This window comes from Solanum stenotomum, chromosome 12 (assembly GCF_019186545.1).
Source record: "Solanum stenotomum isolate F172 chromosome 12, ASM1918654v1, whole genome shotgun sequence".
In the NCBI taxonomy this organism is placed as follows: domain Eukaryota; kingdom Viridiplantae; phylum Streptophyta; class Magnoliopsida; order Solanales; family Solanaceae; genus Solanum; species Solanum stenotomum.
The window spans coordinates 29,673,055-29,700,249 of NC_064293.1; the positions used below are offsets into that span (position 1 = coordinate 29,673,055).

General features: G+C 34.9%; 3 protein-coding genes across 5 annotated transcripts; all 3 read right to left on the reverse strand.

Annotated features, from left to right (window-relative positions):
• Positions 1-33: 33 nt before the first annotated feature.
• On the reverse strand, positions 34-13,454 carry LOC125848629 (receptor kinase-like protein Xa21). Of its 3 annotated transcripts, none has more exons than XM_049528534.1 (3): positions 12,480-13,454; positions 869-2,869; positions 34-777 (listed from the first exon to the last, which is right to left on the reverse strand). In XM_049528534.1, exons 2-3 carry the CDS (start codon positions 2,202-2,204, stop codon positions 434-436), a joined length of 1,680 nt encoding a protein of 559 aa, XP_049384491.1. In that variant the 5' UTR covers positions 2,205-2,869; positions 12,480-13,454; the 3' UTR covers positions 34-433. The 3 variants fall into 3 exon arrangements, with proteins under 3 accessions (XP_049384491.1, XP_049384493.1, XP_049384492.1); XM_049528536.1 differs by lacking the exon at positions 12,480-13,454 and adding an exon at positions 11,843-11,999 and having other exon boundaries at positions 869-2,352; XM_049528535.1 differs by lacking the exon at positions 12,480-13,454 and adding an exon at positions 3,008-3,194.
• Positions 8,614-9,183, reverse strand: LOC125847299 (putative receptor-like protein kinase At3g47110). The gene has a single exon (XM_049526948.1). The coding sequence runs from the start codon at positions 9,181-9,183 to the stop codon at positions 8,614-8,616; it is 570 nt and encodes a 189-aa protein (XP_049382905.1).
• LOC125847300 (putative receptor-like protein kinase At3g47110) lies at positions 11,038-13,387 on the reverse strand. The gene is made up of 3 exons (XM_049526950.1): positions 12,913-13,387; positions 12,480-12,794; positions 11,038-12,026 (listed from the first exon to the last, which is right to left on the reverse strand). The coding sequence occupies exons 1-3, from the start codon at positions 13,385-13,387 to the stop codon at positions 11,038-11,040; spliced, it is 1,779 nt and encodes a 592-aa protein (XP_049382907.1).
• Positions 13,455-27,195: the final 13,741 nt, after the last annotated feature.

The window sequence follows — 27,195 nt, forward strand, 5'->3', positions numbered from 1 at the left end:
CCTTAGTAAGTTTCTGTTGCTGGATATGCTTTTAGATATTCAAGGCAGCAGTGTATATCAACAGTGACAAGAAAAGTATCAATATTACACAAGGCTGGCAATGAAAACTTGAAGATGACATGATGCAGTGCTTTTGACAAACAACTGCTTTATTTTTCAATGAAAATTATGAGTAATCACCTGTCAAATGTTCTGCTAATTACTGGAGTTAGATTACCATTTTACAATCTGTATACTGCATGCTTCTTTCATCATAACTATCTCGAGTCCTGCTTTTGGAGATAATGAACTTGTTCAATAGAGGCAAAACAAGTTTAGGAAAATAATTTGCCTATGATGGAAATATAAAGTGACTAGTTAACAAATAAACAAAACAGGCCTATTTGACATAACAAAGAGTGAACTTTCTGGCTTAAAATCCACACTTCAATGTTTAGCTTGTGACCAATTGAAGTCGTATCTTCTTGAGTCCCAAAAGAGCTTCTTTCACGTTGACTCTAGCGTCTCGTGACGCTGAAGTGCAGCTTAAAGCCAGTTCCATGACAGAAATAAAGCATTGCATCTTTGCATTTAGAGGTTCTTCCTTTAGCCTTATCAAATCTGCATCAACAATTTGTGCAACTCCGGTAGGAAGTGAGTCGTTTACCCAATGTTTTAGGCTCAAATCCCCAGTAAACATTTCATCACTAGGTCTCCTCCTTGTGAATGCTTCCATCATCACAATGCCAAAGCTGTACACGTCGCAACTTGTTGATACAAGTCCATCTTGTCCATACTCTACAATGACAAGTGAGAAATCATTAGTTCAAAGAACACAGATGAATCATTATGCAAGAAAGATAAAGGCAAGAGAAGAAGTTCTATGTACCTGGCGCGATGTATCCAATGGTTCCAATAGTCTTAGTTTGTCTAAAACTATCTTCTGCACCTAACAGTTTTGCAATCCCAAAATCACTTAAATGGCCAACCATGTTTTCATCTAGCAAAATGTTGCTAGGCTTCAAATCACAATGCACCACTGGCTCTGAATAGCCGTTATGGAGATAGTCTAAAGCAGATGCTACATCAATCATTATGTCCAACCTATGCAACATGTCTAAGAATAAGTCATGATAGTGTAACCATTTGTCAAGGGTTCCATTTGGCATGTACTCCAATATTAAGGCCTTGAAGTTAGGGGTGGAACAAGAAGTTATGACTTTTGTCAGGTTCCGATGGCGAAGGTTGCGTAAGATCTCACATTCTGCATCAAAACTCTTGAATGCACCTTCAAGTTCCAGTTTGAATACCTTTACTGCGAATATCGTCCCATCCTTTACCCCTTTGTACACCTTGCTAAAACTCCCAGTACCAAGCAAATTGTCCTCACTGAACCCATTTGTTGCTTGTTGAAGTTCATAATAGGAGACTCTTTCATGGACCCTCATGGATGATACTTCAGTTGATCCCAATGGTTCATTTCTTTTTCTTCTTCTTAAAATCAGAAATCCAACAGCTGATGCAACAATTACTAATGTTATTCCCAAAAGACTATACAGAAACAAGTAAAGCACTCTTTTTCTCCTCGTCCTCCCATGAGATTTGCCTTGGCAAGGAGGCACTTGGAACCTTGATATACCACATAATGCATTATTAGACAGAAATGACTGATTGGTGAAGTTTGCAAAAGGTCCACCAGTTGGAATTTCTCCGCTGAGTTCATTGAAGGAAACATTAAGGTATCTGAGGTACATAAGAGCTTCTAAGGACTTTGGTATTTCTCCAGACAGGTTGTTATAACTCAGATCCAAGAATTCCAAGCTCAACAACTTCCCAAAAGACTCTGGAATGGGGCCATCTAGTCTGTTGTGTGATAGAGGAAGTTCGATCAATTTCTGTAGACTTCCCATACTGCTAGGAATCATGCCTGAAAAGTTATTGTATGACAAATCAATGTAACTGATAGCCTTCAGATTTCCAATTTGAGGGGATAGAACACCAGAAAATGAATTTGATGTAGCAAGAAGTACCAATAGATCTTGAAGGCTCCACAGGCTCTCAGGTAAACTCGAGTTCAATCTGTTGGAAGATATATAAAGATTCCTCAAACTAGTAAGATTCCCCAAACACGATGGCAACGGACCTGAAATTTTGTTTTCCCTTAAACTCATGTCTCCTATATTTTGTAAATGACAAATTTCATCCGGTATGGTCCCGCTTATCATGTTACTTTGTATAAGAATCCTTTGAAGCTTCTGCAAACCTTTAACAGTTTTTGGGATGAATCCTGTCAAGTCATTGGCAAATAGTGATATCGATAACACATTTGTTAGGTTTCCAATTTCTTCTGGGATAATGCCTCTGAGTTTGCACCTTGGTGCAGAAAATATTTGGAGAGAGCTCGAGAAATTACCAATAGAAACTGGAAGAATGCCGTTTAAGGGATTTGGTGCAATGACCAGTTCTCTTAGATTTTGACATCATGTCAGTGAAGTCAGGAAAGTTAATTGTGAAGAGGGATTCTGATAGATCAACTTGCTAAGGCCTATCTGTAGAACTTCAAGGAATCCCAAATTACCAAGGGAATCAGGAATGGAACCTGAGAGGATGTTGTTAGAAAGGTCTAGAACAGTGAGTCTTGAAGCATTGGAAATAAAAGCAGGGAAGACTCCAGTGAGATTATTTATTCCCAAATAAATTTCCTTGAGATTTGGTGTCCCTTGCCCTACATTTGACGGTAGACTCCCCGATAGCTGACAATCCACAATTGTCAAGATTTGGAGGGTTGAAATATTGAAAAGGCTTGCTGGAATTGAACCACTCAACCTGTTTTGATACAATCCAAATAGTTGGAGTCTTTGAAGATATCCAAGCTCCCTTGGTATTTCACCTGCCAAATTAGGAAATAACACTCAAGTGACCGAAAAGCATGCAAAATACTGAATCCCATTTTTGATGCTTCAAGGAAAAAGATACGCGGGAAAGCACTTGCATGAAGTGTGCTAGATGAAACATCACAGAATAATACCTTTCAAGTAAGTTTCTCCAAGTAGCAGTTCTGTCAGCATAGTTAGGTTCCCGATCTCTGCTGGTATGGTTCCAGAGAAATCATTTACAGACAATGATAGTATTTGAAGTTTAGAGCAGTTCTGCAGATTTGGAGGAATCAAGCCATCAAACCAATTACTTGAAAGACCAAGTTCCTCTAAATTTGGAAGATTGTCACATATATTTCTCGGTAATTTCCCATAAAGAATGTTTTTTGTCAGGCCAATCTATTTAAAGCGATGACTGGTTAAATATAGTTGGTGGTATAGAGCCTGTAAGCTTAATTATTATCTTGCAGGTCTATTAAATTCAGGCAACAAATGATAGCTGAATTGCAGGAGTTAATTACAACTCGAGGATTCAAAGGCTATTCCAGGATCCTATCGGAGAGGTTTCGAGAAAATAACCACAGATTATGGAAGAGAAGAAATGATTGAAGAAGCTTGAATGTAGACAAACAACATGTATCTATTCATATATTTACAATGACTTGTACAAGTATTTATAGTTGCATACAATGAAAGAGATTGAGCTAAATCTGTTACTAACTGATTTCCTGAAGCTAACTAAATTCCTGACTGTGTACTATTCTTAACTGTTTTTCCCGCTAAAATGTATAACTACTTTGCTGACTCATCTAATCTGGAAATCTACTAACAGTACTCCCCCCTCAAAGAGATCCTTTCCTCAAGGATCAAATGATGGAAATCTGGTCTTAAGGATGTTCGAGTACTCCCAAGTAGCAGCATCTGCCGACAAATCTTTCCACTTCACCAAGACTTGCGTCACTGCCTTATTACCCTTCTTAACCATCCTTCGCTGCAATATGGCTTCAGGGTCTGAACAATGGGGATTTGCTAAATCAGTGGTTGGTGGATAGGTTACCAGGGAAGGAACTTCATAACACTTCTTTAAGAGGGACACATGTACTGTTGGATGAATCTTCACAGAATCTGGAAAGAGCAAAGTATATGCTACTGGACCAACCTTTCTAATAATCTGGAATGGGCCATAGTATTTAGCAGCGAGCTTGTGATGAGGAGTCTCGGATATAGTCACTTGTCTGTAAGGCCTGACCTTGAAGTATACCCAATCACCAACTGAAAAACTTCTGTCACTTCTATGTTTATCATCTTGTTGTTTCATCCTCAACTGAGCGCGTATCAAATGATGCCTCAACAATTGTAGTTTCAGTTCTCTATTGATGAGGGTATTATCCACCTCAGCAGATGAGGACTCCCCTGGCAGGTAAGGTAAATGCAATGGAGGAGGTCTGCCATAAAGTGCTTCATAAGGAGTTAACTCAATAGCAGAGTGATGGCAAGTATTGTACCAAAACTCTGCCATCGGTAGGTAATCATACCACCCTTTAGCATCTTCCGCACAAAAACATCTCAGATAGGTCTCCAAGCACCTATTAAGAACTTCAGTTTGACCATCACTCTGGGGATGATATGCTGAAGATAGAATCAACTGAACACCTTGTAATGAAAATAATTCCTGCCAAAATGTACTGAGAAACACAGCATCCCTGTCACTAGTGATATTATAGGGTAGACCATGAAGTCTGACTATGACATCCATGAAAACCTTAGCTACAGACTGAGCTGTATAGGGATGTTTAAGAGGAATAAAATGGCCATACTTGCTAAGCCTGTCAACTACCACTAGTATGACTTCATAGCCATGGGATTTTGGTAAACCATCAATGAAATCCATGCTGATTTGAGACCACACTACCTCAGGGATTGGCAAGGGTTGTAAAAGACCAGGAGAAGCTGCTAGATCAGCTTTACTTCTCTGGCACACATCACACTTTTGCACAAACATTTTAACATCCTGTCGCATTCCTTTCCAATAGAAGAGTGTAAGTAACCTCTTCAATGTAGCCTCAATCCCGGAATGGCCCACTTGGGGTGTAGCATGCCACAAAGTGATGATATCTTGCCTTAGTTGTCCCACCTTGCCAACAACTAATCTGCCTTTCCTCCTCAATTTGTTTTGATACCAAGTGAACTGTGAATGGGTATGTGGGTCAGCTTGCAACCTCTCAATCAGTCCCTTTAATTCAATGTCTGCTGTCCAACTATCTTCAATAGCTTGCAACAATTCAGAGTCATTATTGGAAATAATCAAAGCCAAGAGTTCTGCACCAGAAACCCTTGAAAGTGCATCAACAACCTTATTTTCAATCCCTGCTTTGTACTCAATGGTATAATCAAAAGGCATTAACTTGGTCAACTACATAAGTTGGGAATTGGTGTGCAATTTTTGTTCCATTAAGAACTTCAGAGCTCTCTGATCAGTTCTGATAATGAACCTTTGCCCAAGCAAATACTGAGACCATTTAGAAACGGCATGTACAATAGCTAGTAATTCCCTATCATAGACAGACATGGCTGCATGTCTTGGTGAAAGAGTCTTGCTGATAAAAGCAATGGGATGACCTTGTTGCATCAACACCGCTCCAATGCCATACCCACTAGCATCTGTTTCAAGCACAAATGTTTTGTTTGCATCAGGTAAGGCGAGAACAGGAGTCCTAGTTAAAGCTTCCTTCAATTGTTCGAATGCTTCAGTAGCAGCTGTTGACCATTTGAAACTATCCTTCTTCAAAAGATCAGTTAGTGGTTTACTGATGATGCCAAACCCTTGTATGAATCTCCTGTAATAACCTGCCAATCCAATGAAGCCTCTTAATTGCTTGATAGTAGTTGGTACTGGCCAATTTTGAACAGCAAGTATTTTTGCAGGATCAGTGGATACCCCTTCCCTGGTAATGAAATGGCCCAGATATTCAATTCGATCCACTCCAAAGAAACATTTGCTTTCCTTGGCTAGTAAGTGATGATCCTTCATTTCAGCAAACACGTTTCTCAGGTGCAACAGATGATCTTCAATAGACTGACTATAGATCAGAATATCATAAAAAAAAACTAGGACAGACTTTCTAAAAAACTTTCGAAACACAGTGTTCATCAACCCTTGAAATGTTGTTGGTGCATTAGATAATCCAAATGGCATTACCAAATACTCAAAGTGCCCCGAGTGAGTTCGGAATGCTGTTTTTGGTATGTCTTCTTTGGCCATCCTCAACTGATGGTACCCTGCCCTAAGATCTATTTTGGAGAAGATTACTGAACCCCCAAGTTCATCCAAAAGATCTTCTACCAGAGGTATAGGGAATTTGTTCTTAACAGTGTGCTTGTTAAGATCCCTATAGTCTACACATAGCCTCCATGAGCCATCCTTCTTGCCAACCAACACCACTGGTGAGGCAAATGGACTACTACTAGGCTGAACAATGCCCTGATCTAACATTTGTTGCACAAGTTCTTCAATGATATCTTTCTTAACAGAAGGATATCTATAGGGTCTTTTATTAACAGGTTCTGTTCCCGATTGTAACACAATCTTATGATCATAAATCCCCCTAGATGGTGGTAATCCTGTAGGTTCAGCAAATAATTCTCTATAATCTTTCAATAGACTCACTATTCTAGGATCCTTGTCAATGTTGTCTTTAGTTTCTAACGCAAGTAGTTCAGCACTCATGTGAGGAAGTACTTGTATCATACATAATTGAGATTGATTACCTGTTAACTTCCCAAGCTTTCCAGCTCCAACACACGTAATTTGTTTGCCTGCACCCCTTAGTAAGTGTTTTCTGCCATTATACCAAAACTCCATAGTGAGTTTGCTGAAATTCATCTTGATATCACCTAGAGTCAATAGCCATTGAACTCCTAGTACCACCCCACAATTTCCCAATGGAAGTAACAAAAATTCAGCTGCAAACTCTGCTCCTTGCAACAACCAAGAAAGTTTGCACGACTTATCCACCTTCATAGTACCATTGGCTGCAACAACTAACTGAGGAGTAGTTTGTGTGACTTGACACCCTAATTGTTCAAGCAATAATGGATCAATGAAGTTGTGGGAACTCCCAGTGTCCACCAAAATGTGTAACGGTTGTTTGGAGTGATATCCGATGACCCTCAAGGTCCTATACCCTAATGACCCATTCAAAGCATGGATGGATATCTCCATTTGTTCAATGCCTTGTTGCATCTCCAATTCTTGATTCACCTCCTCATATTGCTCTTCTTCCTCACAATATTTCTTTCCATCTGTTTCTTCTAATTCCAGAATGTAAAGCTGCTTCAAGTTTCTACACTTGTGACCCATAACATATTTTTCATCACAAAAGAAGCAAAGGCCTTTTGCTCTTTTCTCATTCATTTCCTCTGGGCTTAATGATCTTCTTTGAAACCCTTTATGTATTGGTGCTCCCCCTCTACCAGGAGTTGGTAGGAGTGGCCTATTCTGAACCCTCTGATCTACTCCCCTTCTTGCTGAATTTCCATTGTAGTTTGAATATAATGAATAATGAGGTTGCTTAATAGCATAAAAGAATACTTCTTGCATCCTAGCACTTTTATAAACTTGAGATAATGTTGTAGGGTTTGTGATTTTGACAACAATATTCAGCTTTGGTTTCAATCCTCCCAAAAAACAACCGATCGCATTCTCCTGAGATAAGTTCACCCTAGTCAAATTCTTCTCAAAGATCGCTTGATAATCCTTCACACTGCCCACTTGTTTCACCTTTTTGATTTCCTCCATGGGATCATCAAAGTCAGTACCAAACCTTTCTACTAATGCCATCACATAATCATTCCAAGTGGCCGGATGCAGATACTGGTTGTATCTCATGAACGATAGATGCCACTGAATGGCTTCCCCCTCCAATTGCAGAGCAGGCACCCCAATTTTTTCTTCAGCAAGAACATTCTCCATAGAAAAGAATTGTTCAATTTTGAACAACCATAATCTGAGATCCTCCCCATTAAACCTCAAGAATTCCATTCTTGACCATCGAGTGAAATTCGACTAGTTGGAATGGTAACTATTACCACTGTTAGGGCTTCGTCCCCTGTTTCTGTGGATTCTTTCTTCTGATTGAACTTTTTCTGTAGGTCCTTCCTCAGTTTCCAATGGTGTCTTGTCCCTTCGATTCTCCCCAGATGCTGCAAATTGGTTCTGCAACTCAATCACTGTTTGATCTAACTTCTCCAGAGAAGAAATTTTACCTGCTAAAGCTCCAACCTCTGTTATCAAATTCTGCATCATATCACGCAAATCCCCTACTCCTGAAGTTGAAGGTTCATTGATTGGGTCTCCACTTGCTCTTGTCCCTTTCGTCATTGATGCCAAGGAATCGTATGGCTCTAATACCACTGATAGCTGAATTGTAGGAGTTAATTACAACTCGAGGATTCAAAGGCTATTCCAGGATCCTATCGGAGAGGTTTCGAGAAAATAACCACAGATTATGGAAGAGAAGAAATGATTGAAGAAGATTGAATGTAGACAAACAACATGTATCTATTCATATATTTACAATGACTTGTACAAGTATTTATAGTTGCATACAATGAAAGAGATTGAGCTAAATCTGTTACTAACTAATTTCCTGAAGCTAACTAAATTCCTGACTGTGTACTATTCTTAACTGTTTTTCCTGCTAAAATGTATAACTACTTTGCTGACTCATCTAATCTGGAAATCTACTTACAACAAAGGCTACTGATTTCTTGAGGAATTTCTCCACCAAGAAAATTCCCTCGAAGTCTTAAGTACGAGCTTTGTTATGTTAAAAAGAGACGGAGGGATATTACCAGAAAATTGGTTAAACGAAAGGTACAAGGAATGAGGATTTGGTAACAGCCTGAAAAATGAGGGGATTGCACCAGTAAAGTTGTTGTTCATTGCATTGATCATTTTCAATCTCCTAAAATGAGCTAACTCCTCAGGCAAACTCCCATGGAAGTTATTGTTTCTGATATCGAGAGAAATGAGAAACGAGAGATTTCCAAGCTGTGGTGGAACCATGCCTTTAAGGTTCATACTAGAAAGATTTAAGGCAGTGATTCTTTGGTGGCGAAGGCTACATGTAACTCCAATCCAACTACAGACTGGGGTGGAAGTAGACCAGTTTCTTGCTAAAACACTATGAGGATTGTATAAAGATATTTGAGATTGCAAGGCAAGAAGTGCTGTTTGATCAATCGTGATATTAACGATTGACAAACAAGTACTCATTTGCTGAAGAAGCAGAAGTATAACAGCAAGATGAATACAGGCTTTCTCCATGACACTTTGGTAAACAAGTATTCTAAGCTAACAAATGGAGAAAATATTCATGACATGTTAGCTAAACTGGAATCATGAGGCCTTAATTGGCTTCAGTAATTGATACCTACCTTTGCAGGTGTGTAAGTAACTATACATTGTATTGGTTCACCTACGATCAGGACTTGTAGGGATATGATATTAATTGTAAACAAGCAACTTGACATTTGTTTCATCAATTTTCTTTAAAACCTAAAAGTTAATTCATACATTAGTTGATTTACTAATTAAGTTATGTTGGGATCGAAATAACAAGACATCACGCGGAAGCTAACAATTGCACAACCTTGAACGACGGTAAATTAGACTGCAAAAAATATGCATACTCTTTTTGACAAATTGGCCTATATTTGAGAAACTGATATAAGAGAAATCATAAAAACTACTTAGGAGAATGATATCCCTCTAAGCAAGACTTTTAAACTCTAATACATGTTCATTGGTCAATTTAATAACATTCCCTTCTAATACAAAGTGCCCTTTGAAAAATCCACAACGTTTTTACACTTCTAAGTTGTACCTGGTAGTCCACTTCACTCATCAAGTCTTATAATTACCTAATAATATTATGGTTTTATTCTTCATATTTTAATAATAACAACAATCATTGAATAGTAAGGCACAAAAATATGCAAAGCTAGATTCGGTGCAAAACAATTCAAGGAAAATCTGAAGCTGATCGAAAAAACGCATACATGGGAATCAATCTTTAGTGAATATTGTTTCGGAAATTATCATATTATTGTTATTGTTATTGTCATTGTTGAGGCTAAAACAAGATATAATGGAGGAGAAAGAGCCAATGGAAGAAATATCTTCAAAAGATGTGGGCTATGATGCATTAAGTAGGAGAGAATAGTTTGGTGATATAGAAAATACTCCCTCTGTTCCTATTTATATGTGACAATAATATATTTTAGATTCCTTAAGAAACTAAGTAAGTTTATGACTGTAACCTTATTTAGTGATCTCTTGAAGTCAAGTTTTCAATAAATGAATATAAATTAATTTATTTTGATTAATTAAATTGACCAATGAACATGTATTAGCCATTTAGTTTTCCTATATTGATCAAATTCATACTTTCAACACCAATAACTCTCAAGGATAAAATAGGAAGAATAATGTCATTTATGCATTAATTTTGTGAAGTGACAAATATTAAGCACCATCTATTTTTAGTAAGGACGACATATAAATAGGAAGAGAGGGAGTAGCTTTTACCAACTGTTGTTTATGTATAAATCCCACCCATAAAAATCTCCAAATCTTTTAACCAAACCCATCCGGTTAGCAAGATGCCGCCGGTACTCAGGGTTTAGTTAAAAGATTTGGGGATTTTTACTGGTGGGGCTTTCGGGTGGGGTGGCCTTTTAAATTAATTGTTAGGGTANATACTGAAAATTTGTGGTGTTGACATGTGTTATTTTTTCTTCTCCTTTTATATATAGATAGATAAGATAAGATATATAGATACAGATATATAGATATATAGATATTATTATTATTTAATCTTATCTACATTTGTTTGGCTAAAAAAACTGTCGCTTTTCTTTTTTAAAAAAAAACTAATAATTTTAATTGGCTAAAAAAACTGTAACTTTTCTTTTAAAAAAGCAACTTTTTTTCTTTTATTAAAATATTAAATTAATTATATTTAATTAGTTGATTATTTAAAAGTGAAAATTAGAGATTAATTGTGGTGCTGACACGTAGGCTCTATCACCTCTCCTATTATATATAGATAGATAATAAATATGCCATTAACAATTCATTCATATTCCTTAATGTAAAACTTAATGGTTTTTATTTTAGTTACTCCCACAACTTAATCGTCCTCCGATGAGATTTGCCTTGGCAAGGAGGCACTTGGAACCTTGATATACCACATAATGCATTATTAGACAGAAATGACTGATTGGTGAAGTTTGCAAAAGGTCCACCAGTTGGAATTTCTCCGCTGAGTTTATTGAAGGAAACATTAAGGTATTTGAGGTACTCAAGAGCTTCTAAGGACTTTGGTATTCCGCCAGTCAGATTGTTATAACTCAAATCCAAGAATTCCAAGCTTAACATTTTCCCAAAAGACTCTGGAATGGGGCCATCTATTCTGTTGTCTGATAGAGATAAAGTAATTAACTTCTGTAGACTTCCCATAGTGGTAGGGATCATGCCTGAAAAGTCATTGTACGACAAATCAATGTCTATGACATTCTTCAGGTTTCCTATTTGGGGAGATAGAACACCAGAAAATGAATTTGATGCTGCATCAAGTTCCAATAGATCTTGAAGGTTCCATAGGGTCTCAGGTAAGCTGGAGTTCAACTTGTTTGAAGCTAGATATAGATTTCTCAAAGTAGTAACATTCCCCAAACAGGATGGCAAGGGACCTGAAATTTTATTTCTCCCTACAATCAGGTTTCCTATATTCTGTAAGTAGCAAATTTCATCTGGTATAGTCCCACTTATCATGTTACTTTGTATAAGAATCCTTTGAAGCTTCTGCAAACCCCAAACAGTTTTCGGGATGAATCCTGTCAAGTCATTGGCAAATAGTAATATCCATAACACATTTGTTAGGTTTCCAATTTCTTCAGGGATAATGCCTCTGAGTTTGCACCCTGGTGCAGAAAAGATTTGGAGCGAACTTGAGAAATTACCAATAGAAGCTGGAAGAATGCCGTTTAAGGGATTTGGTGCAATGACCAGTTCTCTTAGATTTTGACATCTTGTCAGTGAAGTCAGGAAAGTTAATTGTGAAGAGGGATTCTGATAGATCAACTTGTTAAGGCCTATCTGTAGAACTTCAAGGAATTCCGAAGGGAATCAGGAATGGAACCTGAGAGGATGTTGTTAGAAAGGTCTAGAACAGTGAGTCTTGAAGCATTGGAAATAAAAGCAGGGAAGACTCCAGTGAGATTATTTATTCCCAAATAAATTTCCTTGAGATTTGGTGTCCCTTGCCCTACATTTGACGGTAGACTCCCCGATAGCTGACAATCCACAATTGTCAAGATTTGGAGGGTTGAAATGTTGAAAAGGCTTGCTGGAATTGAACCACTCAACCTGTTTTGTTACAATCCAAATAGTTGGAGTCTTTGAAGATATCCAAGCTCCCTTGGTATTTCACCTGTCAAATTAGGAAATAACACACAAGTTACTAAATTGCTGAATCCGATTTCCGATGCTTGGAGAAAAACTATATGCTTTATAAAGTACTTGCAAATATTGCTAGATGAAACATAACATTACAATACCTTTCAAGTAGGTAAGCCCAAGTTGCAGATTTGTCAGCATAGTTAAGTTCCCGATCTCTGCTGGTATGGTTCCAGAGAAATCATTTACAGACAATGATAGTATTTGAAGTTTAGAGCAGTTCTGCAGATTTGGAGGAATCAAGCCATCAAACCGATTACTTGAAAGACCAAGTTCCTCTAAATTTGGAAGATTGTCACATATATTTCTCGGTAATTTCCCATAAAGAATGTTTTTTGTCAGGCCAATCTGTTTAAGCGATGACTGGTTAAATATAGTTGGTGGTATAGAGCCTGTAAGCTTATTATCTTGCAGGTCTATTAAATTCAGGCAACAAAGGCTACTGATTTCTTGAGGAATTTCTCCACCAAGAAAATTCCCTCGAAGTCTTAAGTACGAGCTTTGTTATGTTAAAAAGAGACGGAGGGATATTACCAGAAAATTGGTTAAACGAAAGGTACAAGGAATGAGGATTTGGTAACAGCCTGAAAAATGAGGGGATTGCACCAGTAAAGTTGTTGTTCATTGCATTGATCATTTTCAATCTCCTAAAATGAGCTAACTCCTCAGGCAAACTCCCATGGAAGTTATTGTTTCTGATATCGAGAGAAATGAGAAACGAGAGATTTCCAAGCTGTGGTGGAACCATGCCTTTAAGGTTCATACTAGAAAGATTTAAGGCAGTGATTCTTTGGTGGCGAAGGCTACATGTAACTCCAATCCAACTACAGACTGGGGTGGAAGTAGACCAGTTTCTTGCTAAAACACTATGAGGATTGTATAAAGATATTTGAGATTGCAAGGCAAGAAGTGCTGTTTGATCAATCGTGATATTAACGATTGACAAACAAGTACTCATTTGCTGAAGAAGCAGAAGTATAACAGCAAGATGAATACAGGCTTTCTCCATGACACTTTGGTAAACAAGTATTCTAAGCTAACAAATGGAGAAAATATTCATGACATGTTAGCTAAACTGGAATCATGAGGCCTTAATTGGCTTCAGTAATTGATACCTACCTTTGCAGGTGTGTAAGTAACTATACATTGTATTGGTTCACCTACGATCAGGACTTGTAGGGATATGATATTAATTGTAAACAAGCAACTTGACATTTGTTTCATCAATTTTCTTTAAAACCTAAAAGTTAATTCATACATTAGTTGATTTACTAATTAAGTTATGTTGGGATCGAAATAACAAGACATCACGCGGAAGCTAACAATTGCACAACCTTGAACGACGGTAAATTAGACTGCAAAAAATATGCATACTCTTTTTGACAAATTGGCCTATATTTGAGAAACTGATATAAGAGAAATCATAAAAACTACTTAGGAGAATGATATCCCTCTAAGCAAGACTTTTAAACTCTAATACATGTTCATTGGTCAATTTAATAACATTCCCTTCTAATACAAAGTGCCCTTTGAAAAATCCACAACGTTTTTACACTTCTAAGTTGTACCTGGTAGTCCACTTCACTCATCAAGTCTTATAATTACCTAATAATATTATGGTTTTATTCTTCATATTTTAATAATAACAACAATCATTGAATAGTAAGGCACAAAAATATGCAAAGCTAGATTCGGTGCAAAACAATTCAAGGAAAATCTGAAGCTGATCGAAAAAACGCATACATGGGAATCAATCTTTAGTGAATATTGTTTCGGAAATTATCATATTATTGTTATTGTTATTGTCATTGTTGAGGCTAAAACAAGATATAATGGAGGAGAAAGAGCCAATGGAAGAAATATCTTCAAAAGATGTGGGCTATGATGCATTAAGTAGGAGAGAATAGTTTGGTGATATAGAAAATACTCCCTCTGTTCCTATTTATATGTGACAATAATATATTTTAGATTCCTTAAGAAACTAAGTAAGTTTATGACTGTAACCTTATTTAGTGATCTCTTGAAGTCAAGTTTTCAATAAATGAATATAAATTAATTTATTTTGATTAATTAAATTGACCAATGAACATGTATTAGCCATTTAGTTTTCCTATATTGATCAAATTCATACTTTCAACACCAATAACTCTCAAGGATAAAATAGGAAGAATAATGTCATTTATGCATTAATTTTGTGAAGTGACAAATATTAAGCACCATCTATTTTTAGTAAGGACGACATATAAATAGGAAGAGAGGGAGTAGCTTTTACCAACTGTTGTTTATGTATAAATCCCACCCATAAAAATCTCCAAATCTTTTAACCAAACCCATCCGGTTAGCAAGATGCCGCCGGTACTCAGGGTTTAGTTAAAAGATTTGGGGATTTTTACTGGTGGGGCTTTCGGGTGGGGTGGCCTTTTAAATTAATTGTTAGGGTAACCAATAAGATAGTGACACATCATTAATTAATTTGTTAATTGAGGTTATGATTTAGTCCATTAAAGATGAGGGCAAAATAGAGCCAAAAGTTGACGTCGAGGACATAAGCTCGAAAAGTAGAAAAAGGGTAATTTTGTACCAATTCGCACAGTTGAGGGGTATTTTAGGCCCTTTTCCATTTTTTAATTTCAGTTTTGCAAAACCATTTTACATCAACAAAACAACAAACACTAACTCAAATTTTAAAAGTAGCTTCCTTCCGAGCTAGATACCAAACCTTAATATCTTTTGAGCTCAAATTCAACCTAACTCAACAAGATTCACTTGAAATTTTTTCAAAGTTTTAAAATCTCAAGTAGAATTTTCTCTACAACTTCAAATCACTTGAAAGTTTGAACATAGACTCAAAAAACACTAAGGAATAAAGATCTAGTGTAAAAAACAACAACAAAAACATGAATCAAAGAAAATTTTCGCATTTTGGACTGATTTCGGTTTTTCTTTTTGCAATATATATATATTTTTAATACGGGTGTATTTTTTTTTAACTCTAGAAATGATTTTAGAATTTTGGTTTTTTCAATTTTTTTTAATGATGTGGCCGAAATTTGAGGTGATTTCATAAAGAATTGAAGAAGTTGGAAATTTGAGAGTTCTTGATGTTCTTTATGTGTTCTTGAGGAAGAAGAAACAAAAAAAGTTCATTTAATCCAAAACCCCAATTGAAAAATGTTAAAAGTGTTGTTCGTCTTGTATTTCCAAGATACTTAGAACAAAACTTTGAAGAACTTGGTAAGACACAATAAAGTTTAAGAACATTTTCACAACTAGAAAATTAAAACTAGTAGAGAAACTAGAATAAAAAACAAATTAGATAAAATATACGAAATATTTTTTTTCTTAAAGAAGAATTGTTGTCAATCTGTGTTTAAAGAATCTTACTGATTCCAACACACTTTGCAGAAACACGAAGTTACCAAAGTTTAATGAACCAGTGAAGAACAGAAGAACATAAATTAATTCACAAATCTAAAATCTGTAACACATACCAGAATCTGGAAAAACAGAAAGAAGATCAAGCCCATTGAATGCACAGTGTCCCCTTAAGGAAATTATTCCCCTCTAGTATCCGAGGTTTGATTTGGAATATGTCCTCCCAGGATAGAATGATCTCAATCACCAGTGTATTGATACCCAAAACGCTGGTGTCAGCGAGCCACTCAACGACAGTAAAGTACACTTAGAATACTAGATTTAGTAGTAGAAGAAGTCCAGAAAAAAATTCTTTTAAAATGAGAGGAAATTCCTCAATTTATAGAAAACAGAGGGTAGTGTGAAAAGGTTCTTATTGTGCCTTACCGGAAAGGTCACAAACCTTTGAAAAGTCACAATCTTTCGGAAAGGTCACCACCTTTCATAAAAGTGACAACTTTTGATAAAAGTCGCAACTTTTGATAAAAGTCGCAACTTTTGATAAAAGTCGCAACTTTTCATAAAAGTCGCAACTTTTCATCAAAGTCACAACTCTTCATAAAAGTCACAACTCTTCATTATCCATTCGCACCTTTTAATACCCAACAATCCCCCGCATGAATGGGGAATGACTCCAAGACAAAGAAACGGACAAGTATGTGTACTTTACAAGCAAGAATTAATTGCATCTGGATAAGTAGGTTTCCCCTTGGACTTTCCATAGTGAGCATATGTCGAATGTACTCGGTCAATCGGTAGATGTGATATCTTTGAACCGTCGAGCTTTGGTGTATACCTAGACAATCATATGTCACACAATTAACCCTTTACCGTTTATGGTTCTTACGGTTGTGTTCGTTTCAGCCATGAACACCTCCTAGTTTCATGAGTGTATAGAGAATAGGCTTTTGACAATAATTCTCTTTGAAACGGCTTACACTTCACACCCACAATGGTGATTTCTAACCGTGTGTTGACACCCAATTTTTACCCTCCACAATATAAATTAATCATTTCGAGCTTCTCCAATTTCAAACGATTTAAAATAATTAGTTTTATAAAATTTCAAAAATAAATAAATAATAATAATAATAATAATAATAATATAGTTTGCAAGATTCTTAAATAGTTTTGTCACTTTTCATAATTTTTAGATAATATATATATTTTTTATAATTATGTATATAATTAATATATTTTAAAAATATTCGAAAATCATCTCAAAAAGATTTTTTTTTGCTTTAATTAAGTATTTGATTAGTTTAAGTTATGTTTATATTTTTGAGTAAATTTGTTTACAAGTAAATTAATTGTTTTATTTCGTTAAATTTAAGAAGCTCGTTAATTAATTTTGTTTAAATTTGGCAACAATTTTAATTCATTTGGTCATTTGTTTAACTACCATTTTTGCCAACACCTTAAACCCATCTAAGACTCAAAATTGGGCCTATTTATCAGCCCAATTCCCATTCAAATTAATTCCCAGCCCACTTTTATTTTTCCTATTCTTTTCCCTTCCAGCAGTTCCCAGCCGACCCAATGTTTTATTTAAAAATATATGTAAAGGGAAAATGACTGAGTTTTTTGAAGAATCGATTAAACTTATAGTTTAAGAGAAATCGAATTTCCAAAAGATCAGAGTCGCCACTTAATTTTTATTAAAAAAAATCAAGAAAAAATTTAAGATTTTTCAAAAGATTTAAACAAATAAAATCAATTGAAAATAAAAGGGTTCGAAGTTCAATGTACATTTCGAGAAGGTGTTAGGCCCTCGGAATGCCCGCTAACTCGCGATTGACCGACGATTTGACCAAAATGATTTTTGACTAATTTTGAAATTTTAACGAAGTAAAAGGACTCATTTATTTAACTAATTTTTTGAAAGAAAACTTTAACTAAGTAAAAGAACTTATTTACTTTAACTAATTTTTGAAAACTTTAACTAAATAAAAGAACTCATTTATTTATTACTATTATTATTTTTTTATCAAGGGGAATAACTAAAAGAAACTTTTAAAGGGAAAACCTCAAGTGTTGACGGGACTAATAAAATGAAACTAAGCATGGAACATAAATATATAAAAGAAATCTAGTATTATTTATTATTATTATTTTATCATTATTAATATATATATTTTCTAAAGGGGAAATAATTTAAGTGACAAGACTAAATAAAATAGCGCTAAGTATAAAACATAGATATTTTAATTTGAATAAGATAAAGATGAAATGGCTATCTACGAGAATTTAATTAAATTAAACCATAAAATGATCAAAGTTAGTCAAATAACACAATATAAATAAGTATAAATTATAGGAACCACATATTATAAGTAATAAATAACATCCCATCCCTTCTAGTTTTCTATTTACCAAAAATCCCTTAAAATGATGTTTGCGGGATACATAGCGTTGTGCACGGGATACACTAGATTTGATACATTCCACATAGCGGGATACATAGCGTTGTGCACGGGATACATGCGGGATACATAGCGTTGTGCACGGGATACATAGCGTTTGATACACTCCACATAGCGGAATACATAGCGTTGTGCACGGGATACATGCGGGATACATAGGTAAAATAAGGGATTTTTGAAATTTTTGAAATAAGTAGGGATAAATGGATATTAAGGTAAGTAAAGGAGTGTAATTAAGTAATTTGTCCTATAAATAATAAGAGAGGGAGAGGAGATAATTAGATTTGGGCTTTGGCCCAAATCCAATTAAATTGCCTTTTGATCCATTTTTCCATTTCCAGATGATATACACCAAGTATATACTCCACGTATACCATCAATTTTCGAACTCCCGAACTTGTAATTTTCTCTTAACTCAGTATTTCGACGTTTTCCACCTATATTTTCACGTTTTTGCCCTGTATATGGTATTTTCTGACCGTATATCGGTGTATACAGCAGGTATATCAGCCTGTTTTTGACCCTTTCGAAGCTTGAGAATTTAATTTTCAGCATGCTTATCCATCTTCAACCTGTATTTTATTTTCTTGCTGGCCGACTCGATGAACGAGAGTATTGGGCCATAAAGGCCCAATAGGAAAATGCGAGGAGAAGATATGTAATCCATGAGGATTTGGAGGAGTTTTACATGCGAGAAGAGAAGATAAAATTAGAATGAAATACCTGGCAGCATACAACATTAAAATAGAAATAAAACATGCAATTGAATTATAATATTAAATCAAAGTATGAAGTAACAGAATAGAGGAAGTGGTGACACGATGGGCCATAAGCAATAAATAGATAATAAGCATTGATCAATGCACACTATGTGCTTCCAGAAATCCTATTATTACTATTATTATTATTATTATTATTATTATTATTATGTAAAAAAAGGGAAAGAAAAGAAAAAGAGGCTAAGCTAACAGGAGGAACACATGATGGTGAAATATAAAGCAATTGTAAATATCTTTGAAGGATGACTGTTGAACAATAGCACGAAAATGAGGTAAAACACTAAAGCTAAGCAACCGTTTTAACCGAATTAAACGACCATTTCAAACCGGATTAAACTCACATCATTAACTTAAAACTAGAATTCTAGGCCAAAAGAATGACCATGGATGTCAACACCACTTTGAGATGCCGAAACCAAACAATTACAGCAAGACATAGAGAGCAACCTCGGTTTAAATTTAAACCAAAGATATAATCCTAAAATATAACCCAAAATACTAATGTTGTGGACAGCCTTATTACTGACTTTAAACCCTTTCAAAGAATGCAATGACCAGACCCACAAAATCTGAAAAATAATGCTAAGAACACTTTAATCAAACCTTTCCAAACTCCTTCGTACTATATGAAATGGAGCAGCTGGACAGAGAATTTTGAAAACAAAAAAATGGCTCAAAATAACTAGATTGCATTAAGGAAAATCACATAGTCACACTAAACACAAAAGGTCAATTTTAGTTTCAAGAGAAAGAGCAAAAAAAGGATATTAAGAGCTAACATGAAACCTTAATATAAAACACCACACCTTATCAAAGCTATAATCACACCTCCCAAATCATATTTGCAATAATCGAACAAGAAGATAGAATGTAGGCTAACATGTAGAACAACATGATTACTTAAAAAACTAGCACTAATCACACTCTTATGCAAATAAAATCAGTAATGGGACCAACATAACTAACCACTCAAATAACATTAGAAACTATAATCAAGTTTGTAGAGAAAGGAAGGGTGATACATAAGGAAAACAAGTGAACAACCCATATTTTCAAAAAAAGAAAACAAAACAAAAACAGAGAATATGATGAGTATTCGATATATTCCTCATAGAAAACAACACATTAAATTAAATCCGACCCTGATAACATAAATATATCTAGCAATTAAAGGGAGGATTATCTTCATTCAGCCCATATTCGAGCATAGTCTAAGTGACATGAACCTTCAAAGAACATAAAGTCGAGAGGCAAGGAATGAAATGAAAACGAGATAGAGACAAGATTGTTACCTTTTCTGGGCAACGAACTGGAACAGTGACAAGCCGAATCGCGCTACTCCACCACACAATGCGAAACTTCAAGAACTCCTACGAATGAGCAGAAGAACGAACCCAAAAATAGAGCCAGCCTCCTTTCTATTCAAATGTATTTTGTGCATCTCCTTTATCCCTATTTCGTGTTGAATCCTTTCTAAGTTATTCCTTCTATATGTGAGTTGCGGCTGCCCTAAAAATGAGGGGAAGAGAGCTTTATATAGAGGGAATTTAGGGTTCGAAATCTGGGGGGAAACGAGTGCATTCGAAATTCAAACACCACAATTTTCTTGCACCATTTGGGATAAACATCTTTTTATTGAGATTTCAACCCATTCCGGAAGAGGAAAGGGGAGAAACGCGTGTTGTACGGATTGAGAGGGACGTGAATAAGGAGCCAAAAAATATCACAGTGTACGTTCTCTGTTCTTCACTGCTTTCCGTCGGTCTTCATGTTTGCGCCATTGATTTCTTGTCGTTTCGCTGCTTCTGCTCACTGTTGACGCCTGGGAATTGTATATGCTGTTTTGGCTTTCTTTGGAATAAGGAATGGAAAAGTGGGCCGGGTCGGGAGGTTTAAAAGTGGGCTGGAAATATTGAGTTTGATTTGGGCTGCTGGAAAATTCCCAAATAGGCCCAAAATTAGTCATCTAAGTGGGTTTAATAAAGGTCAAGATTTGGCATTAAGATTTGGCCAAATGAATTACGAAATTAGCCAACTTATTAGGAATCATATTTCCTGCTCCCTGAATGAACAAAAAATGTGAATGCTTAGACAAATCATTGTTAGTATCATCTCTGTGTGAACTGCATTTTGTATGAAAATTGTTCCTCTCTTTTCAACTCTCATCGATAGCTTAGTTTGAGACATTTTCCATGATTAGTTTGCATTTAACCTCTTAGTCTAGTTTTCCCTGTTTAGCCTAAGTTCAATTGGCTTCTTGGTAAGTACATGTGACCTTCTTAATTGATAAATTCATGATTTGCTCAAATGTTATTCTTGCCTTAGCTCTGGTCAGTCAACTATAGCTATTAAGGCTTGGCATGGTTCCTTCTCCCTGCTTCATTATATGTATGCATATTGTTCTCTGTTAATGTTCTTTTCTCATATGTCCACATACTTAGCATGTGTGTGAGCTCGTTTTTTTTTTATTAAGGCTAGATGATGACTAGCTAGTTCTAACTTGGTTACTTCTCTCCTAATGATCTTGGTTGGAATGTCAAGAATATTAGTTGGGATTTAGGTTTGATTAGTTTTGATTTTAGTTGTATTGTTTGCTTGCTGTCATATGTCATTATGAGTAATAATTTGTCAAGACAAATTGAATTTGTTCCCTATCATGGGCTTAATCACGTGGGAATTATCTTGGTTCTGTTATGAAGTGTGATTACTTGGGAGGGTAAAATATGATGGTTTGAGTCGGATTTAAATAAAATCTTTAGTTTAGCGATGTATTCACCTTTTCCTTAAATCAGTAAGTGTCTTTTTTTTTGTGAATGTTTAGAAGTTGTTATAAAATAATTACCCTCCCCCCCAAATGTTTAACATGTTAACAGAAAGTTCTGTCAATTATGCTTCTAATTTCAAGTCAACTATAGTGCTAATTGTATATCTTTCTTGAGCTTTTTAGATTTTTATGTTTAGTGGAACCCATTCCGTTATTTTGGATTTTTGTGATCTTAACTCTCGTGGAATATTATAGGATTTGAGTTTTGTTTGTCCTCGGAACTATCTTATGCTCTCTGGTTCGTAATTAAACATTTAATCGTAGACTTATTTCATTTGTAGCTAGTTTGTCCCTATCTCTTATCAAATTTGCTAAATATAAAATAATAATAATAATAAAATAAATAAATAAAATAAGTTGAAAATGTGGGGTCTAAGCTTAAGAGTTTGTTTATTCTGGTTTATTTTTTTTTTTCATTTATTTTAGTTTTTTTGGGGCCGTTTATTTGTATTCTGCTTGGCTTATGGCTATTGTTAGCTATTTGCTGCTTTTGTTGAGTTGCAATTGGCTGATCATCATTATCATTTAGTATTTTGATTTTGAGACATTATTATTGACTACTAATTCTCGCCTTTGTGTTGCATGTGATACCATCCGAGTCGTCTCGGAGTCATATCTCTTCCCCTCGCATTTTCCTATTGGGCCATAAAGGCCCAATACCTTGTTCATCGAGTCAGCTAGCAAGAGACTGAAATACAGGTTCCCGGAGGTATAAACAGGGCTGGAATTTGAAGTTTCCAGATCGGAAAGCCCAAAAGGGGGCTGTGTACCTGCTGTATACAGCGGTATACATTGTATAAAATGGAAAAAATATCGATACAGGTTCAAAAAAATGAAAATACAGGGCCGAGGCAGAATACATATGTTTGGAAGCAAGAAATACATGAATAGGGCTGATATACATGCCGATATACACTGATATACATCAGTTGTATACCAAAAAGGGGAATTGAATTAAAGCTTAAAATTACTGCGAAATTGGCCCAAGAAGGGGCCTAATTTCATTATCTCGTTTACTATTCTAAGTGTTTGATTGTGTGTTGATTAATCTTATTTAACTCTAACTTTAAATAACTTAATTAGATTCCTCAAAAGACGAGTTATTTCTTTGTGTTGATTTATTTTAATACATTTTACTTATTGTGCTCACTTAGTAATCAAATATTGGTTGAATTCTATATTTTAATTAAGTTAAATCTTTGAGCTTAAAAGGATATGTTTTAAGGCCGCTTCACTTGATCACATCTTATTTTCTAAAGTTGTTAAGTTAAAATATTTTTCTCAAATAAACTTTAAAAAATGTTAGTCAAAACCCTTTTCAATTAAAAAATATATTATATATATATATATATATATATATATATATATAAATATAAAATATTTACTTAGTCATTTTCTCAAAAAGGTTAGTTAAAACTTTTGTTCTTCAATTAACTTAATAAATTGATTTAAATTATTATTTCAAAATGAATTAAATAAAATTCTAATTAATCTAGTTTTATTAATATTTCAACCACTTGTATTTCGAGTCAATTGTTCCATTTTGAGTCATTTTCTCTAAAAAATCAAAATAAAATGTGTCATTTATTCAATTATTTTCTCAAAGTTAACCAAATATTGTAAGTTATTATTTTTTTATGTTAAATCATTATTTTCCTAAAAATAGTCAAATACATCTTAGTCAAGTCGCAGGTCAACCGCATGTTAGTGGACACTTCGAATGCTTAAACCCTTCTCGAAGTGCAAATTGAACCCTGAACCCTCTTTGGTATTTTCAAATGATTTTTTCTGTTTAAATCTTTGAAAAAATTATAAGTTTTCTTAATTTCTTTAAAAAATTAAGTGGCGACTCTTTATAAGTATTTTCTCAAATTGTTTTATACTTAGAACATTTCAAAAAAGTGATTTTTCTAAAGATAGGAAAATTACGACACAACACCGTGTTATCGCGTAGATACACTATTTGGTCAAATCTGCCAAACTTAGCAAATCATTAAAAACATTAAGCTTTAGTAACTCATTAACAAGCCTTAATGTTGTATCCTTGTTCCTGAGCATTGTCTTCATCATGAGAATGGATTGAGTTTGTTAACAATGCCGAACCGTCAGTCACAACTTTGTTTTTCTCCTTGAATCTAGCTCTTGGGATCTCCAGTCTGCTAGATAAAGTTACCGCCATGATGACTTGTCCTAAGCCATAAACCCATTCCCTTAGATGATCTTTAAACTTTCTCTTTAGTTAGGCCTTTTTGTAAGTGGATCCGACACATTATCCTTTGACTTTACATAGTCAATTGTGATAATTCCACTAGAGAGTAGTTTTCTAACGGTATTTTGTCTATGTCTTATATGACGAGACATTCCGTTATACATCATGCTCAATACCTTACCTATTGCATCTTGACTATCAAAGTGTATGCATACTGATGCCAAAGGTTTGGGCCAAAAAGAATATCTATCAAGAAATTCCGGAGTCTTTCAACTTGTTCACCGTCCTTATCTAGAGCACCTAGCTCAGAGATCATTGTAGAGCTAGCAATACATGTCTTTTTGAAAAATTTCCAAGAGACTGCTCCTCCACCAAGAGTAAATACATATCCACTCGTGGATTTTACTCTATTTGATCCCGGTGATCCAATTTACATCACTATATCCCTTCAATACTGTATGATATTTGTATAATGCAAGACATAGTTTTGAGTATGTTTTAAATACCCCAAAACTCTTTTCATTTTCATCCAATGAGTTTAATTGGGATTATTTGTGAACTGACTCAGTTTATTAATAGCACAGGCTATATCTGATCGCGTACACTTTTTGATATACATCATACTTCCCAATACTCTAGTATAATCCAATTGTGAGTCACTTTCACCTTCATTCTTTTGAAGTGTAAAGCTCACATTATTGGAGTCTTGACAATATTAAAATCTAAATATTTGAACGTCAAGTACTTTTTCAATGTAATGAGACTGTGACAATGCTAAACATCTTGGAGTTCTAAGGATTCTTATACCTAAGATCGCAGCAGCAACTCCAAGATTTTTCATTCCAAACTTGCTTTCTAGCATACGTTTAGTAGCATTTATGTCATTAGTGTCTCTATTGATGATCAACATATCACCAATTATACAAACAAACAATGACCTAGTGATTCTAATGTAAACACATTTATCACTTCCATCATTCTTAAATCCATTTACCAACATAGTTTGGTCAAATATCTTATGTCATTGTTTGGGCGCTTGTTTTAGTCCATAAAATAACTTAACAAGTTCGCACACTTTCTTTTCTTTACCAGGAACCACAAAACCCTCGGGTTGTTCCATGTAAATTTCTTCCTCCAATTCTCCATTTAAGAGAGTTGTTTTCACATTCATTTGATGAATTTGGAGGTCATATACCACAACTAACAAAATTAACATCCAAATGAATCTAATTCTAGTTACTGGCGAGTATGTGTCGAAAAGATCAAGACCCTGTTTTTTGTCTTGCTTTATATCTGTCAACAATTCCATCGACTCTCATTTTCCTTCTGAGGATTTTTGAACCCAAAAGTTTATTTCCTGGGGGAAGATCAATCAACTTCCAATAGGATTGCTCAAGATTGAACCAATCTCACTATTAACACCATTTGTCCAAAAGGATGAGTCTACAGAAGACACAAGAAATGTTACAAAATCATATTTGAAGAAAGTACATGTCCTTTGACATTTACTACACCTCGGAATATCTTTATTAAATACATTCTCCTTTTGTTCTTTCCAGGGTCGTTTAGACCTTTCACTAGACTACTCAAGTCTAATATAACAGTCCACTGTCTTAGATCCTATTTTAATCGTTTTAGGAATAGGAACTTGGACTTTGGCTAGACACCCCCACACTTCGAAATATTTCAAGTTGGATTTCCTTCATTTCCATTTCTCATATGGAATAGATTGTGTCCTGGAAAAACAAAATTTTCCATTGCTTTCTTTATGAAAAGGCAAAACTTTTTGTTGTTCCCTTTTGCATTAAGGATAGTTCCTCCACACAAGTTTTGTGGTAAACCAAAACTTATAAGTAATGCATTGATCATTTCCTTCAAAGTTCAGTTTTTTTTTCCATTAGATTGAGGTGAATAGGGCAACAGTTTGATGGATAATTCTACTTTTCAAACATATTTCTGCAAAATGAGATTTATACTCTCCATCCCTATTACTTCTTATCTTTTTCCCAACTGATTTTCAACTTCAATATTATATTGTCTAGACGTTTCTATTGCTTCATCCTTACCATTCAGCAAATAGACATAGTCATTTCTAATGTAATTGTCAATGAAAGTTACGAAATACTTTTTTCCACCACGAGATGGTGTTGACTTCATATCACAAATGTCAGTGTAAATCAATTCTAAGGGATTAGAATTCCTTTCAACAGATTTATAAGAATGCTCAGCATACATAGATTTCACACAAACTTGACATTTCTTTATTTATTGCACTCAAAGTTAGACAAAACTTCTAAGTTGATCAATTTTCCTTACAAGGTTTTGTAATTGACATGTCCCAAGTGTTCATGTCACAAACAGTTTGACTCAAGCAAGTAAGAACAAATAAAAATATTGAGTTTGAAAAGCTCTTCGCGAGGTAGCTTTTTCTCACAGATATTTGTTCCTATTTCTTACAATTTTGTATGACACAAACATTGTTTAGAGTCATCACCTTGTCAAATGTCCTTTTCAGCAGGACCTTTCCATAACTTTCAATTTGATTTATAGAACTACCCGTGAACAAAGTTTCATCAGGTCCAATAAAGGCAATATAATCCAAATATTTCTTTTACAAAACATAACGAATAATTATTCACCAATATTCATGTCTATGCAAATACTTTTATTATAATAGACATATTTTCATGAAACATCACAACATTTTAAGTGACACTTTTTCATAAAAGAACACTTTTATTTTGAACAAGTATATATATAATTTGGTAGTTTCATACTAGTCACATCATACTAGTAATAGAGAAACTCAACAACCACAATACCGAATATACTCCAAGAATTTTGTGGGTCTAACATATTACAAAAGTATCATTGAAATTCGGGAAAATGCATAAGTACCCCCCCAGCCTATACCCGAAATCCCAGAGACATACCTAACCTTTACTAAGGTCCTATTACCCCCCCGAACTTATTTTTTAGTTAATTGTTTACCACTTTTCGGCCTACGTGGCTGAGTCCGTGATTTCACCTATGTTAGGCGCGTGGGTGCAACTTTTAGACAGCACTGACCAATAAAAATTGGTCATGTGTTAAAATAAGCTTGGAAAAAATAAATATTAACTCAATTGTCTTCTTCTTTATTATTGTTCTTCATGTTTGGAAAAAAAA

Coding starts and splice junctions, on each gene's coding strand:
- LOC125847300 (XM_049526950.1), bottom strand. CDS start 13,387: ATGGAGAAAGCCTGTATTCATCTTGCTGTTATACTTCTGCTTCTTCAG. Junction 12,795..12,912: donor TTCGTTTAACCAATTTTCTG/GTAATATCCCTC, acceptor TGAATTTAATAG/ACCTGCAAGATAATAAGCTT. Junction 12,027..12,479: donor TGGGCTTACCTACTTGAAAG/GTATTGTAATGT, acceptor AATTCCTTGAAG/TTCTACAGATAGGCCTTAAC.
- LOC125847299 (XM_049526948.1), bottom strand. CDS start 9,183: ATGGAGAAAGCCTGTATTCATCTTGCTGTTATACTTCTGCTTCTTCAG.
- LOC125848629 (XM_049528534.1), bottom strand. CDS start 2,204: ATGATAAGCGGGACCATACCGGATGAAATTTGTCATTTACAAAATATA. Junction 778..868: donor CATTGGATACATCGCGCCAG/GTACATAGAACT, acceptor TTGTCATTGTAG/AGTATGGACAAGATGGACTT.